Source organism: Manduca sexta, chromosome 7 (assembly GCF_014839805.1).
Source record: "Manduca sexta isolate Smith_Timp_Sample1 chromosome 7, JHU_Msex_v1.0, whole genome shotgun sequence".
In the NCBI taxonomy this organism is placed as follows: domain Eukaryota; kingdom Metazoa; phylum Arthropoda; class Insecta; order Lepidoptera; family Sphingidae; genus Manduca; species Manduca sexta.
In genome coordinates this window covers 10,565,609-10,582,283 of record NC_051121.1, presented here as the reverse complement: position 1 = coordinate 10,582,283, position 16,675 = coordinate 10,565,609, and the positions used below count along the sequence as shown (strand labels likewise).

The 16,675-nt window shown below is 43.1% G+C and overlaps 1 protein-coding gene across 1 annotated transcript; it reads right to left on the bottom strand.

Moving 5' to 3' along the window:
• Window positions 1-14,295: 14,295 nt before the first annotated feature.
• Window positions 14,296-15,081, bottom strand: LOC119188599 (vegetative cell wall protein gp1-like). The gene has a single exon (XM_037436322.1). The coding sequence runs from the start codon at window positions 15,079-15,081 to the stop codon at window positions 14,296-14,298; it is 786 nt and encodes a 261-aa protein (XP_037292219.1).
• Between the last annotated feature and the right edge of the window lie 1,594 nt (window positions 15,082-16,675).

Below are 16,675 nucleotides of genomic sequence, written 5' to 3'. Positions count from 1 at the left end.
CTTGTCTGAATTGCAAAATCGACAACAGAGATCCTTCATTTTTTTTTTGTCAATGAAACTGATTATTTATCTAACAGATCAAAAAATAGGCGAAGATAATACTTTATTTTTGATCTCCGATCTATTTCATAGCACACTTTTAGTTGGTCCATTAGGTCCACTCCGCCCATATTTTTGTTATAGTGTGATACAATTTTAGGACATCTCACGTAAATTTTATCTGCTGAGCCAGCCTGCCGCCGTTTTACGGTATCAGTTTCTACAGGTGACAGAAAGTTGGTCAACAAATGTACCGCTTTATTATCCATCCATTTCACATACGATATGCCTTGAAAACTTGTGGTGTAAATGTCTCCACGCTTCATTTTTTTATCCAATGGTGTAGTTTTCGGAAGATGTTTTCGGTAAGTTCGAACAGTTCCACATGCCTTGATATTCTGGTCAATCAGTCTGTACTGCAACAAAGGTGAGTTGAAGAAATTATCAATGTAAATTTCACATCCCAAACCTTCCAGCTTTGTCGTAAGTTTCAGCACTACTGATTCACCTAATCCATACTCAGTCCCTGAAGTTCGTTTACCGGTATATAAATCAAATTCAAATAAATAACCCGTTGCTGCATCACATGTGCACCATAATTTGAATCCCCATCTTACTTGTTTATTTTTTATGTATTGCTTCATTACGTTGTGGCCCTTGAATTTGATCATATGCTCGTCGATAGATTGTATTTTCGTGTTATTGAGAGCATTTTGTAATGAAGTATTCAAGTGAACCATAACTGGCTGGATTTTGTATGCTCGATCATAGTTAGGGCTGTTTATGTCTCTTACGTCGTCATTGTTACAGAAATGTAGATTTCTGCGTATTTCTTCGAATCGCGTTCTTGGCATAACATTTGAAATGAATGGTACCGCCATGTCTGGTTCTGTAGACCAGTAATCTCTCAATGTTGGCAAGATATGATAGCCCATAACCAGATTCACACCAAGAAATGCTTTCATTTCATCGATTTCAATAGTGAACTCCCGTCCATTTTGGTGAGCGTATTGTACTGACTCAGATACTATACGTTCAACTAAAATGTTGAAATTAATTACTAAACGGAAAATGTCAAAAGGAGTCAATGTATCGGCTTCAACTTCTTGACAGATTCTCACCTTTCCGAATTCATATTCCACGTCAGGAAAAACATTTGGGTGGTATGTTCTCGGATTCCAATTGAAAACCGGTTGATGGTTGGAATGTGCTTCAGTGACGATTTCCTCTCGAGATGTTGAAAGTTCAGGTGATCCTTGCCGTTGAAGAGTCGTCGTTCCTTCAATCTCGACATCAAATACCCCTTGGTCACCATCCTATGTTAGAAGTCCTTGGTCTTCTTCATCAAGCACTAAGTCATCTTCCTCATCGCTATTGTCACCCATAAAAATTTGACGAATTTCATTTTCTCGAAGTTCAAAAAGTCCACTTCCCTTACGAAACATATTCTGCAACAATATGAATATGAAAATGATAGCATTTTGGTATAAATCACCAGGCCAAAAAGTTAAGAAATTCCGTATAAAAAGTATCCCTTTACGCCGACAGGAACATCCGTGTCCCATAATCTTTATAACGATTTATCACAGAATCTATATATATAAAAATCAATTGCTGTTCGTTAGTCTCGCTAAAACTCGAGAACGGCTGAACCAATTTGGCTAATTTTGGTTTTGAATTAATTGTGGAAGTCCAGGGATGGATTAAACGGTGACGAACATAAATAATAAATAACGGAAAATACTAAAAACGACAATATAAGTTTTCAATACAAAATGTTCCTAGCCATGAAACATTCGATGTCTTTTGTCTTTTTTAGAAATAAAGAATTGGCCTGGCTGTCACATATATATAGGTGCGTTCAGAAATTTGTCTGTTTCATAGTTGTACTATGAGGTCCGATTTCTTTGGTTTATTTTGTTCAAATACAAAACATTTCAGAAATAAATAAAGTGTAAAAGTGTCAGTGGGTTCTTAAAAATAGAAAATAAATAAATAAATTTCAAGACTATTATTAAAATCTATCATCAATTTGTCAGTGCGTGAGAACTTTATTTAATGTTATTGTCGCAAAATGCCACGGAGAAGATGACTTAGATCGTCGAAGTTTATCAAATGTGCGACGAGCTTCTTCACGTGCAAGCCGTACTGTTGACTAACGGGAGACAGATAATGATAACATACGTATTGGTATGGCAAAATTGCGTTCCACGATGAATAATAATAATAAATGTATGTAGGTGATACGAAGTTCACCGGGTCATCTAGTATTACATAAATACATTACTACTGAATATTTAGTTTTAATATTCTTTACCTCACTTTTATGTCTTAATAAGTATAGTTTAATGGCTGTAGTCGTTCATCTGATTAGATAATTATATCCGTCATCTGAAGGTGTTTCAGAGTCCACTGACATCAGTATGTATAATTTCTAAGTCTCCTCGCTCTGATTCTAATTGTGTTAAAATGTAGTCTGTGTTGTTTTGCCTGTATACATGTCTTGAATTCTAAAGTTTCTGTTCCTATTGCTTTTATACTTTCCATTGCCTTTGAAACTGTCTTTAATACTCTTTTTCCAACGGTCGAGTCTTCTGTGCCATTTTGAAGTTGTTTTTATTTTCTTTTTTTTAATAGTGACTTCTTTAAAAGTGTTCTTAAAATTAACAATGAATAATCCATTTTCCTTTTTACCTTGTCTTACCTTGTATTAGACTTGAATTTTTGTAGATACTTTTTTTTATACGATTACTGCAAAGTGACCTCACTGCCCCTGATTTTAAGGGTGGGTTCAATAAAATGTCGACTGACGAGTGATGATTACCCTTCGGCGGTCTATACAATTTTGCCGGCCTGTTGGAACCGGATATTCACAGGCTCAACGCGGTACGCGACACACTTACGTGGGCTATTATGGTGGGATTTAACACCTTTTCTAAGGAGCGGTTTTAGTTGCGGATATAAGATATTAGAAATGAAATGGATATACGGTAACTATCCAGTATTCGGCCTATGCGGTGGCCTAAATCATATTCGGCCGGATACCGGAACTATCACGCAATCATTCTAAAGCTTATAAAATAAATTAGTACTCGTACTGCATTGAGCATCTGAACGGATGCAGGCTCATTAAAGTTGGGATCAGCTAGCTCGAAGTCATTGAAGTTTAGACTGCTGATGTCCAAAGAGATCATTTAATATAAAATTTATGTTGTCTCCTTCTAACAACTTTTCATTATTATTTAGAAAGCGATCTATTAACATATTTGATGCTGTCCATTTTTCGGCTAATTTTGACGATATATTAGATATTTTCATTTCAAATTATTCATATTATACCTCGCCAACCAATGACGATAAATGCATAAGTCACACATTGATAACAAAAATCTGGCCAGAGAATTAAGGAATGCAGATAATATTGAAGCTCAGTCAAAAACCTAAGATATTTGCACAGCGATGTTGGATTTTCGAATAATATACAATACTTCATCCAGTGAAATTAGTTTGCTTTATTACTAAAGGAAAGTAACAGTATATAATTTTATTGTTTTTCTTGATAGATTTAACGATGTATGATCATTGAAAATAGTTAAGTGTTCGTGTAAAAGGGGAGTGTCGAAAAACATTCTGAAATATCCCTTAGCATCAACATTGTCGGCTAACTTCTTCAGTAGCAAGTCCATTTGAGCCATTTGTATATGCGACATTCGATGGCAGCCTTCGCATCCACAGTGCACTCAATAAGTTATCAACGCTCTTGCAGTCGCCCAGTGGCTCATCACTCAGTAGTTGGCGAACACGCTGGTCTCAGGAATTTCCAAATCGTTTTATGACTTTAGATTTAAAATTGTTATATTTATCTTTACTCGGAGTATTCTCAATAAGATCTTAGAGCTCTGTAACATTCCAAGTATCCAATTTAGAAAGGATGTGACCATACTTGTGGAATCTTGGGTTATTCCAGCTATTTCAAATTGGGCCTCGGCCTGAGCAAACAGGCATGGGTCTGCATCATTGAAAACTGCTGGTGTCTGAAGCTTGGTTAGTTGTTTCTGTAACTCCCTAACCTGCGTCAAAAAATCCTCCCCGCTTTCAACCTCATGGTTCCCCCGGATTTGTTTCCCTAAACTTCACGAAGTGATTTAATAACGTTCAAGCTGAAATTAAATTATAGTATTTATTTATTAAACAAGATACAAGAACATATTACATAGTTCACGATGGTCACTGCACTAGGCTCCAGGCCCGTATCGCAGTAGACCAAATAAGAATCGTATAACCCTCTTGATATGTGTTCTTAAGCTTGCTATTTCGTTAGTTTTGCGAGCCTCTAGCTTAGTCAACTTGGATTTAGATTGTATACTAGGAGGACTTACCAGTTTATACTCTTTTTCTCAGTAATAGTTTTCCGACAACTTTGAATCTTCTGTGAGCTAGAATGGAAACTCCAGGTAGTAAACTGTCCAAACACTTTCCATCAATTCCCAACAATTTTCCATCAATAACACATCACTTATTCTTCCAAGAAAGCTTCGTGATATGTAATTTACAATATCATCAGGGATGTTGCTTATTAAATATTTTTTAGTACAGAAGAATCTCACTAAGCCGTCACTATTAAAAACCAGAAGGTGCCGGATTATTGGAATGTTCGGATTGCTGGATTATAGAGAAAAAAACATAAATAAATAAAATAAAGCATTTTATATAATTTATGTATGTACATATTTGTGTTCTTCTTCGACAGGCTTTATTGTAACTGTAACATATCTCAAAATTAACATGTAATTACATAGTTTAAAAATAATCCTTAATTGATGTCTGCTTTTATGTAACTTGTAGTTCTTGCTTAAAAACTTTTCTCGCATGTTTCTTAGAATTATAGTATCTATGGCAGGTATGCCGTTTTCTTTTGCCCATGTTATGCAGGTATTGAAACAAATGCTTTATCAGGTTTTACTTTTACAGTTGTAATAGTTGGCGGCTCCAATATTTCTATAAGGCTTTCTTCTTCTTGTATGCTTCACATACATCTTCATCTATCACAACTTGCCCTGTTTCTTCGATCCCTATAAACCGAGAAATAAAATTTTCTTCATTTGTCGTGAATCCTCTTTCCAAATGATTTTGCAACCAATTGATAATAAGTAGATTATTTACAGGATCCCGTTCTTTTGTTTCTTGTGATACAGCATTCATTGCATTCCATAACTTTTTCCGTGAAGATTCGATTAAGTCAGATGAAACAGACTCACAAGCGTGAGCGAGAAAGAATTCAACATCCTTCAAATTCGATCATTTAAGTCTCTGCGTTATGTCACCATCCTGAGATACATAATATATGGATCAGCAATTTATTTTTATACTAGGAAATTACTTTTTAGATAACATTTTGATCCATCGGCTGCATTACAGGTGTACAGTTTGGTAGTGGGAAGGTCGTTTGGATATTACTATCACTTGATTTAAGTTCTTGTTAATTTGGGTGGCCTGGAGCATTGTCAAATAAGGGAATGTGGGATAAAATCGGGACGGTAAGAGAAATATTAAATTAAAAAAAAAATAAACATTATAAATGATCTGTATTAGACTTCGTTTAGTTAAAATTATTAATCACATATTTGGAGATCACAGGTTTCATTACTATAAGTAAGAAAAAAAATAAAGAGTTAACTTTTTACGCTTTTGCCCCATACCTGGTCCGAAACCGGGTACACCCCCATTTTATACCCGACTTTGCCCCTTAATAACGGAAGCAACGGAAACAATGGAACTCATTCAGTTTATCCTGTTCCCAACCAGTACAGCCTTCATGGGTCCATTTTTTACACTTAACTTTTAAAAAAAAAGAGGCCCACATATATAACTTCTCTCTATATTGCGGTCAAGAGAGCTTTCGCAACTTCCCGTTTAGGACGATAGAGGCGTCTTCCGGTTGGGCTGCGATTGCGTTATGCAAAAGCTGTAATTGCGTTATGCAAAAGAATACAACAAAAAGCTTGTAATTTATATTTTGAATTATTTTTAATCCCTTAGTACTTGCGCAACCTAAGCGACAAGAATATGGATTTTTTTATTGGGCACTTATTCGTGCGAACCGATTGAGGGGATGTGAAAAATATGCCAACTGGTGCATCTTGTGATTGCAACCAAGATAATAGTTATTGTTGTCTTTATGGTGACCACCATACTGCCAACAGCAAGGTATTCCAGTATGCGCCCCCACATCTTCAAAGTTATTATTGAAATGAATACAACGCCGTATTTGCTTAATTTTTTTAATGGCATTGCATGGGCGATTAGTTCATAGGGAGTCATGAGACCAACAATCGGTTTAAGTTGAGATATTGACGATACCCATGAATAAGTTAATGGCTATGAAGTCTTGAGTATCATGGCAACTAATTTTAAATGATTTTCCGGTAACTTGAGTAGAATATAAGTTGGTTTCATCAAATATCATATCCAAAATATCATCGGTAAAGAAGCATTTGAAATATTCCTGGAACACAGGAATTATACCCGAAATTGTATATGGGTCTAATATGGAATTCACTAAGAAGCTATTTGCATCGGCTATTGTTTTTAACGAGACCCAATTAGGACCAATAGCTTTAATACCATTAATTGTAATTCCGGCGACGACGTTTTGAAATAAAGGTTGACCTAGTTTTAATGGATGTATGGTTAAACCAGCAAATGGATCTGGTTCCACTCTGGTGATATGTACGATATACGGACCATTGGTACGTTCGGAGTATTTAATTATTTTCATGAAATTCAGGGTTTGTCTAAACGGTTTGAACGGAAGCGGAGGACGGGTTTCAATTGTTTTTAAGGAACAAGGGGCCTATCGGGCATCGAATTAGTGAGACGTTTTTGCCACAGATGGTAAAGAGCCGGTTGAATTTGAAATTGCTATATTATCAGTTCATATTATTTATTTCCTCATCATCTACATTGTTATATAAAACATTATCTAAATATTGTGCAGGACGGTTGTTGTTATGGTATTATTTATCAATTTAGTTTTGTCAATCACCATATTAATTAAATTAATAATATCTTTCATTATGTATACCTTCAATGGTGCAAGTTTTTCTAAAATGATATTTCTGATATTAACATGATGTGGAGTATTTATTTGTCTTTAATGCAATTATTTATTGTGAGCGCGTCCGGAGTTCCAACATTCTATTACAGAGCACTCAGCTTTTACTAACTAACATTTGTTACAGCTAAAGTATGTACGAGTTACTAGTATTTGTAAGAAAATTTATATGTTAGGGTACAAATCTTGGCCGTAAGCTTCAATGAGATGAGCTACCGAGTCTGGTATGGCCAAATTGTTTTCGATTTGGTCATCTCAGTCTGTATTCATTTATAACAGTTGATTCACCATCGTTAATGAATAGGCGGTACATCTGGGCCATTTTTTTCACTTTCACTGTCTCGATGTCGATATCCCTAACACTAACATTTGGTTTAGGTAGAAAAACTCCCAAATGAAATAGGTCGAGTACCTCCGGAGACAATCTCTCTTCCAAATCATTAATAATAGAATCTAATAGAGGTATGTAAATTGATTTCCGAAAGTACTTTCCACCGATTTCGCCTCATAATTGGACCTGTTCGTTTGCCTTGGAACTGTACCAGGGGATTTTAATGTAGCATCCAACTGTTTTGCTTGCTCTGTCGTTTCTGAAAATAATAGCTTGAATACAGACTCAGCGATTAAAATAGTAACACACCAAATCGGCAACATTAAGCAAAACATGGATATTTCTTAATTCTGGGATCACTGGAAAATCTTTGTACTTGGGAACCACCTTAAGGTTACTAACAATATCTTTATACAATAGTCTAGGTCTCAATACAGACGGGTGTAAGATGTTGGCTTTACAACAAATAGGATAGAGTTCAGTAGATCTTCGATTTTGAACGAGAGAGATAATTAGTTGGATTGTAAAATATTTAGAACTAATTCAAGTCTTATTTGAAAATTATTGACTATATAATATTACTTATATTGCTAAGAGGCAGGGTCATTTTGTTAATAGCGTTGTTTAGTTATACTTGATTGTCATGCATCACTTGCATGGAATTAATACTGGACACAGCTGATTGGGAAATTATAACGCTTTTGTTGATAGATTCTATGATTTTCCTATAATTAGCATATGGGCTTTCAATGGCCTTATTATAATTATCTACGTCTTCTTCGTCTAACGTGCCGAATATATGTTTGAATATCACAAAACGCTGGAAAACCAGGCAGATCTTTTATAGACGCTATTCTTGACCCGAATTAAGTAATTCTTTTAATGCATTCCTTTCCCTCTTTGCGGGATTTGCCTTCCTTGTGTGAGTTTTAGGCGTTTCTTCGTTCCCACTCTGATTCGGTGAGCTAAGATGAATAAATTCATCTGGTTCCGAGAAACTTCACTATGTTTAGAAGATTGATTTTCATAATCCGGATCGGCATCGGAGTCATCAAACTCCGAGGAATCTACTGCTAGACTCTGCTGGCTGTATGGTAACTGTGTCAACGTGCTCCGAAATATTGTTTGATAAATCAGGTAAGCCCATGTCATATTAAGAAGGTGAAGGTAGGACCATTATGTGTTTTTCAGGGGTATCACAATCTGTTAAATCTTCATTTACGGCCCTATTTTCAGGAATTGGGGAATCGAATCAATCAGATGTCATACTTTAAAGTATCAAAGGGCTACTAGGGTTAGAAATATTATCAGCATCGTTGTCACTTTGAGTTTGTGAAAATTCGAAATCTAAAACACCTCTTCCTCTTCCCCTCGGACCGCCGAAAGGTGCAAACGTGTTGCATTTAGTAATTTTTTCAAATCTTGAAATAAAAATTGTTTATAACTCTTGTCGTTCTTCTCTTTTTCTCTAAAAATCTTTTTGTCTTATTCATTTCGGGAAAATCGGTAGCGCCATAAAAGTCCCGTCTTTTTTACTACATATTTTAATTCCACGAGAGACCCATCGTGGTGTTTTGTGAGTGGTAATAGTTATCGTTCTAACTGGAAAGCATTAGTTGTAGAATAATAAGAATGTCTCTGTTATATATGTATGTTCTGATTCATATAATTCTTAAACAATTATGGTTTGAAGGCAGTCTGTAAACATTTTCATATTGTCATAACTATACTCGAATTTGATTTATTGGAATGCCCATGTGTTAGGCACCGAGGTGTCTAACATTAGTATGCTGGATTGCGTGAATTAGAAAAACCAGTGACTAGGTTGAAAATCAAAGCTTTATTGCTCAAACCAATTTACAATATTATAAACTCTAAAAACGCGGCGGCGTTAACACTGCTTAAGTAAGCACTATCTTGAGTTTTCTATTTATTTTCTGAACTTGCTGTCTTGTCGGCGATCTCGAACAAACTGCGCTGGTCGGGGTGAATCCGCTCATTTATATTGAGTCGTTGAGTCCCGCACCTCGGAGTCGGAGCGCTGTAAGCGTGGGCGCGGCTCGGCCAATGAGAGCGCGCGGGTGGTGACTTCATGAAGGCGGTGTGTGTGAGCGAGACGGAAGATGTTTCCTTCTCTTTCCTTTTCGTTGCCTGCGTAGGTCGGTCACCCTGCATTTTTCAATTTTGCTTATTTATCTTTATTCATCCTGCACACCATGTTGTAATAATTTCTTCAGTGCCTAGACTTTTCTGGAACGGATACTCTCAATGATTCCGCTCCTTGTTGCTGTGTATTTGGAACTTTGGTTGCCATCTTGAATTCAGGGTCACCGATGTAGATGCGGCTATGTCGAGCGTCGGGGTCGCTCATGTGGCTGCAGTTGTCCAGCGTCGGGGGTGACCAATGTAGGGTTCTTATTTGTTATTGATGTGAAGTATGGGAGTCACAGCCCTAGCGTCTATAGATTAAACTCAAGGATGGCACTATATAATTATATATTCAAAGTTCAGAGTAAGTTAATACACAGCGAAGTACTTAGATGGTAATAGTAACAATTTAGTGGACGTACTGAGTTAATATTTTTTTTTTTTTTTTTTTTGATACTGTCTTACGTTTGTTAGCCTGGCAAGGGCCGGCTTATACAAACACACCGGTCTTGCGGGTGCGTGCTTTAGGCACTGCGAGCCCTTAAGTGACCATGCTGAGGGCGACCCTCTAAAGGGTCACGACCTCGGCTCAGGACGGCCACTGAGAGAAGGTGTTTTGGGGACATCAACGTTTATGGGAACGCGAAAGGTGCGAAAACGACCTAACAATCTAACATGATTACGTCGGCGTCCGGGCCGGAATTATCAGAAGGGTCGGGAGGACGGGGGACGCGGCGAGGTCCTCGGCGGCGAGGACGGAGCAACGGTCGTGTGGAGTGTTTGAGCTTTTTAAGCAGCTCGTGCTTTCTACGTATTGCCAGAGTGATATCGTCCTCTGGATCTGATAGTACTGAACGCGGTCTTCTCCATTTGGCGCGGTCAAATGGAGTGTATTTCGAGTTGAGTCGGATTAACGGGTTCGGGTGATTGACCGCCTTATCGAAGTAGCGTCTGCTGGCCATGTGCATAAAGTGTCTGATGATCGGCATATCGGTGTCCACGTGGAGGTTGCGATTGCGAACGTACCACGGGGCATCGAGTGCACGTCTGAGAAATTTGTTTTGCAACACCTGCAGACGCTTAAGTCGAGCAGGCGGTACATGCGCGAATACGGGGGACGCGTACGTCATGATCGGTCTAACGCACGTAGTAAAGATCCTAATCTTGTTGCGGATAGACATCTTACTTTTACGGTTTAAGAGCCAGTGGAGCTGGCCCATCGCGAATGCGGCTCGCGCGCGTACCGCATTTACGTGTGGGGCGAAGGTCAACCTCTGATCAAGGATCACACCTAGATATTTGACCTTATGGGTTCAAGGGATGATTTGGCCAGACAATCGAACTGAAGCGTTAGGCGCTTCTTTCTGAAGCTTCCTATGGAATAGGATAGCTTGGCTTTTGGAGGGGTTGACAGTGATGCGCCATTTGCGAAACCACTCGCCGAGCTGGTCGGCGGCGGCCTGCAAAATGCGCACCACATGTCCCGGTTCTTTACGTGAAGCGTAGATCGCCGTGTCGTCCGCGAAGAGCGCCAGATGGGCGTCTTTGTATTTAGGAATATCGCTAGTATATAGCGAGAATAGAAAAGGTGATAGCGCGGAGCCTTGCGGGACTCCGGCCGAGATGGTATGACGAGAGGAGAGGGTGCCCTCGACACGATATTTGAAACCGCGATTCGACAAAAACTCTCGTATGATGTGCACGAGCTGTGTGGGCACGTTGAGAGTGTACAGCTTGTACAACAAGCCGTTGTGCCACACTTTGTCGAATGCTTTCTCAACATCGAAGAAGAGAGCACCGGTATAGAATCCTAACTTAAATCTGGAATAGACATGCTCCGTGATGCGGAGTATCTGATGCACGCAACTGTGCCTATTTCGAAAACCAAACTGCTCCGGAGGGAGCAGATTGTGGGAGTGAGCTACTATTTTGAGACGGTCGAGGACGATCCGCTCATAAAGTTTCCCTATCGTACTGAGAAGGCTAATGGGCCTATAAGAGGCCGGTTCTGACGCGGGTTTACCCGGCTTGTGGATACCTATCACGACTGCTTCTTTCCAGGCCTCAGGAAAGTAGCAGTTCTGGAATGCTGCATTGAGGATGTCAGCAAGAATCTTGACCAGATGCCCCGGCAGCATTTTCAGTAACCTAGTGGGGATACCGTCAGCCCCGGGGGCTTTTCGCCTATTTAGTGCCTTGATCAGAGTGACGACTTCTTCGATCTTCACCGGCGCGAGGGGGTCGGGGGGCGCGTCGACGTCCGGGTCGATTGTTTGAAACGGACGCGGAATAGGCGGCGAAGGGATCGCGTTCCTACTTTCGACAAAAGTGTCTACCGCAACAAGATGATCGTGGTCTACGGGAATTGTTTCGAGCGAGCATTGAGACTGCAGGGTGGAGGCTAATAATTCCGCTTTCTCGTCGTCGTCAAACGCGGGGCGTTGATTCGGACGATTGAGCGGAGGAAAAGAGGCCACATCCTTTCTCTTGAAAGAGCGGACCAGCTTCCAAAAGGCCGTGTGGGTCGGTTGGATTTCCGACAAGTGCTCCTCCCACCTCGAATCGACGGCGTCCTTTACGCGACGTCTGGCCTCACGTTGGAGGTAACGCGCGAGACGCCGTCGATCCGGGGAGGGGTCAGACACGCAGGCCCTTAGTGCTGCGTTTCGCCTCCTCAGCACCCATCTCGCGTCATCGGGAAGATGCCCTTGACCGTTGCCGGTCTCGGGCACCCTCTCGGAGCTTTCGCTCAAGACGTGGTGTAGATGGTTGGTGAAGGAGCGAATCGCGCCGGTCGTTTCCTCGCGAGTCACGATGTTGGGCGGAATAGAGGAGAGAACATCAGATGAGGTGTCGGCGAGTTTGGTGCTCAAGAGCCGCCAATTCGTCGACACTTTCACCCTGTCATTAGGACCTGTGTCTGAGGGACCGTTATGGGGGGCTAGTTCTAGGATCACAGGTCTGTGGTCTGAATCTAACTCGTGTACCACTCGCAGGGAACGCACGTTGAGACATACGTTCCTTACGAGTGCTATATCTAAGATATCGGGTCTGTAACTATCGTTCATGAAACTATAGTGCGTGGGTTCAGAAGGAACCAGAATGCTCATGTCAATTTCGTCAAGACAGCTCTCGAGTACCGCACCCCTACCGTTGGTAGAGTTGCAGTTCCAGAGTGTTCTTAGCGTTAAGGTCGCCCGCCAGAAGGACGGACTCCCCCATACTGAGTAGGGTTATTAGTTCGTTGGAGTGAAGCTCCTTACTAGGTGAGAGATAGGCCGAGATCAGAGTGATCGGCGGGTGTCCTGTCATAGAAAGCCTGCACACTGAAGCCTCAATGCTGCTCACGCTTTCGGGGGGGTCGAGAGGTATGCAATGCAGGGACCTTTTGTAGTATATGAGAGTGCCACCTTTAGGGCCATTGGTGCGATCGTTTCGCATGAGATTGAAATTGGGAAGTTTGGGACTGCGTTGGGAGGGTTTAAGGAACGTTTCCTGGAGGAGGAAGACGTCCAATTTATGATCGCGAGCAAAGTCTGAGAGTTCGGCTCGTTGGCCGCGTAAACCATTAAGGTTGAAAAAGCCCACTCTGAGGGAGCGAGGCTTGAGTCGCGATGGGTTATTTCCGTTTGGAGAAGCCATTACGGAGAGAAAATGGATTCCATAGTGAGCTGGAATATGCGCTGTTGCGCGTTATAAATTTGGGCGAAAAGGACGGAGTCAGAGTGACCCAGTGCCTTCATTTTGGACGAGCAGTCGTGGATCAGCGCGTGGAGTTCGATAATCTCTGGGGAAACCAGAGAGAATGAAGAAGCCGCGCCGCTAGACGCCGGAGTCGCCGCCACCTGGGGTTTGGATGGTGCGGGAGCCTTCGACTTGACTACCTTGGAAGAGGTAGCCTTGGAGGTCGAGGGCGATGGGACGGGAGCGGGAACAGTGGCCGCCGCTGCTGGTGTTGTGGCCGGGGTGGCGGGAGATCCTCCGGGAGAACCACCGCCCTGGGCCTGGGGACGCGAGTCGGCACGTACCGCGGTGGGAAACCACGGGTTACGTGTCGGGGCTGGGGTCAAAACGAATTTTTCGGCCTGAGGCGCCTTGGCCTTAGGGGCCTGATTGGCCCTATAATTGGACTTGTATTTGGGCGCCCGTGGGCACCCCCGGTAATTGGCTGGATGGCCAGATTGCCGGCAGTTAGTGCACGAAGGCGGCTCCGTGCACTGAGTCCTATCTTTAGGGCGCGGGCACTCTGACGTGCCGTGTTCGCCGAGGCACTTGACGCACCTGGCGGGGAGGCGACAGCCACGCGAATTGTGACCATACTTCTGGCAGTTGTGACACTGCGCAACCTCACTAGTCTTATGTGGGGTCTCGACGGTGAAGCCGCCGAGGCCCGAGATATCGCGTAGCTCGTATAGAGCTTTAACGTCTGCGGGGGTCGCTAAGATGGCGAGGACCATCTCATACTGTATGCCACGTCGTGACAAACGCGATTTACGGTGCATCCGGTGCACCTCTAGGGCTGCGATGCCCTTGGCCTGGAGGCCTTGTTGGACCTCGGCGGCCGACATTTGGAGAGGTATGCCGCGGATGACATACCTATAGCGGCGCTCGTCCGGGAGCGCGAAGGTATAATAATGATAGCGCTTGCTATCGAGGAATTTGGTCAACTCGCGGTGGTCGCTAATTGACCCGGGCTGGAGGGACAGCAGTTTTTGGCCACTGTTCCAGGCGTTGGGAGGGATTTTGATGCCCCCACGGGTGAGAGCATCAAAAAGGACTGAAGGGAGGCCCCTTCGGGAAGTTGGAGATTGACCTTCGGTGGCTTTTTAGGCCCCTTAGGTTGGGTCGGTGGCGACGAATCCGTCGAGCTAGCGGGCGCGGGCTGGGAGGCCGCGGGTTTTTGTTTTGGCGCAGAAGGCGCGGACGGCGCAGAAGGCGCTTGGGATGCAGGAGCGTCTGAGCCACGCTGCTTCTTCCTGCGCCCGTTCCTCACGGTCGTGAAGCCGTCGTCGTCGAGGTCCGACGACGCGGCCCCAGACCGCGATTCGCTGGGGTCAGGGGAAACAGGTCGCTTGGACGCGCAAGCGACGGAGACAGCGGAAACCTGGGGTGCGCCTGGATCGGAATCCATGGTGAGGTCGGGATCGACGGCGCCGGCCGGGCTCCCGGGCGGACTAGGTCCGTCCGAGGACTCGGTCGACTCCGACGAGTCCGAGGAAGCGGATGACTCAGATGAGTCAGTAGAGGACGCGGGTGACGCGGGTGAAGCGGGCGACTCCGGCGAGTCAGGCACCGCACGGGGGGCATTGGCAACCACCAGGGAGTGGACCAATGAACAAAACATTGGATCACTCCTGATGTACTCCGCGAGGGTTGTCAGCAAGGCGTTTTTTGCCTTGCCGACCTCCACCGCGGGCTCGTCAGTGTCCATAGGCCTAGATTCAGCCATTGCGGGCGAGTCCGGGCCTAGGGGCACTTAAAAATAGAATATTGAAAGGGCCGCGAGTGGGTTCGGGACCCGGGTGCGTTCCGCCTGGGAAAGAATCCACAAGAAACCAGGCGGCTATCGCACTGTGAACGAACGCGTGATTCTAAAAAGTACGTACAAACGTCCCCGGGTGGGTGTGCCCGGGGTTGTGTGCGTGAGTGACCCTCCCCGCCGGGTGTAGGCGAGGGGGGATGTACTTAAAATTAGGTGTGCCCTAAGCTTGTCTCCCTTTGCCAATCTTAATGTGCGAAAGGGTTCCTAACAATCCGTGCGACGTAAACGGTATTGGACCTTTTTAGGGGTCCGCACACTCAACCGTCACACGGGATGGAGTGAAAAGGAAAGGTAGGGTTGGGAAGGAGATATGCGGGGGAAACTGGTGTGTCTCCACAGCTTCCTTGTCCGCACCCGTCCGGCTTCGCTTTAGCCCTGAGGGGGCGCAGCGCGGGCCGGGTCACCGCTAGCTCGGCTTGTTATCACCGTTAGGTTTACCACCGAGCTAACCCTGAAGGGGCAAAAATTGTCGAGAAACAGAAAAAAGGGTTAGACCCTGTCCTGAGAAGGACGCGGCCGGACCCAAACAAAGGACGCAGGTAACAACAGGGACAATGCCCTATTGTTTCCTTTGTCCGTGGCGTGCAGCGAGGTCGCTGCGGTCGTTCCGAGCAGGTACTCGGAAACGGGACAATGGCTTTACCGAGCAGGTACTCGGTAAAAGCCAAAGGGACCGCTCGAGTCGGGTGCTCAGAACGGTATGTGAAAAAGACGAAAAGACTGAGTTAACAAAAGCGCACGTCGCTTATATATGGGAGGCATGGTGTGACAGCATTCCCGCACTACTATGAACGTGCACTTACACAGCTGTGCAAGTGTGTATGTCCCTACTATACACCCAATGTTGTTGAAATTACTGATCTGTCATTCTGAATAAGTTACATTTAATTGAAAGCGTATAGCGGTTAAAACATTTGAATTGTAGGTCAAACAGTCCTAATTGGGTATTTGACAAATTTTCGTAAAGTACTTTAAAATGTTCTAGAGTCACTAAAGATACGCTTGACAATTGTTTTTTTAATATTTAGAGCCATTTTAATAGCTAAAAGACAGTTTTAATAATTACATTTTGTGTTTCCCGCTGAAACGCTAAGTCACGTGACAAATAAAGGGCGTGACGTCATGATGTAATAGTCTTAATGTAAACAATACGTGAGATTCGTTTATTATTCAAGATTATAAAAGGCCAATACAATAAAATACCTTATAAGTAGCACACCTGATGGTATTATTAACTACATTTCTCCTGGTTATGGTGGCAGGATTAGCGATGTATGTTTGGTTGAAAATTGCAACTTTTAGATCATTGGGAACCTGGTGCGATTATACTAGCTGATAGAGGATTCAAGCATATTGAGCAACTGTTATTACAAAAGGGATGCAGTTTAGTGAGACCGCCAAGTGTATCAGTTAAGTCTACTTAAACCAAAGTTGAAGCTCCAAAAACTAAGGAGATAGCAAGTTTACTGATACACATTGAAAGAGTCATCCGACGTCTAAG

Excerpts from the sequence above, each read along its gene's own strand:
- LOC119188599 (XM_037436322.1), bottom strand. The coding sequence starts at position 15,081 with ATGGCTGAATCTAGGCCTATGGACACTGACGAGCCCGCGGTGGAGGTC.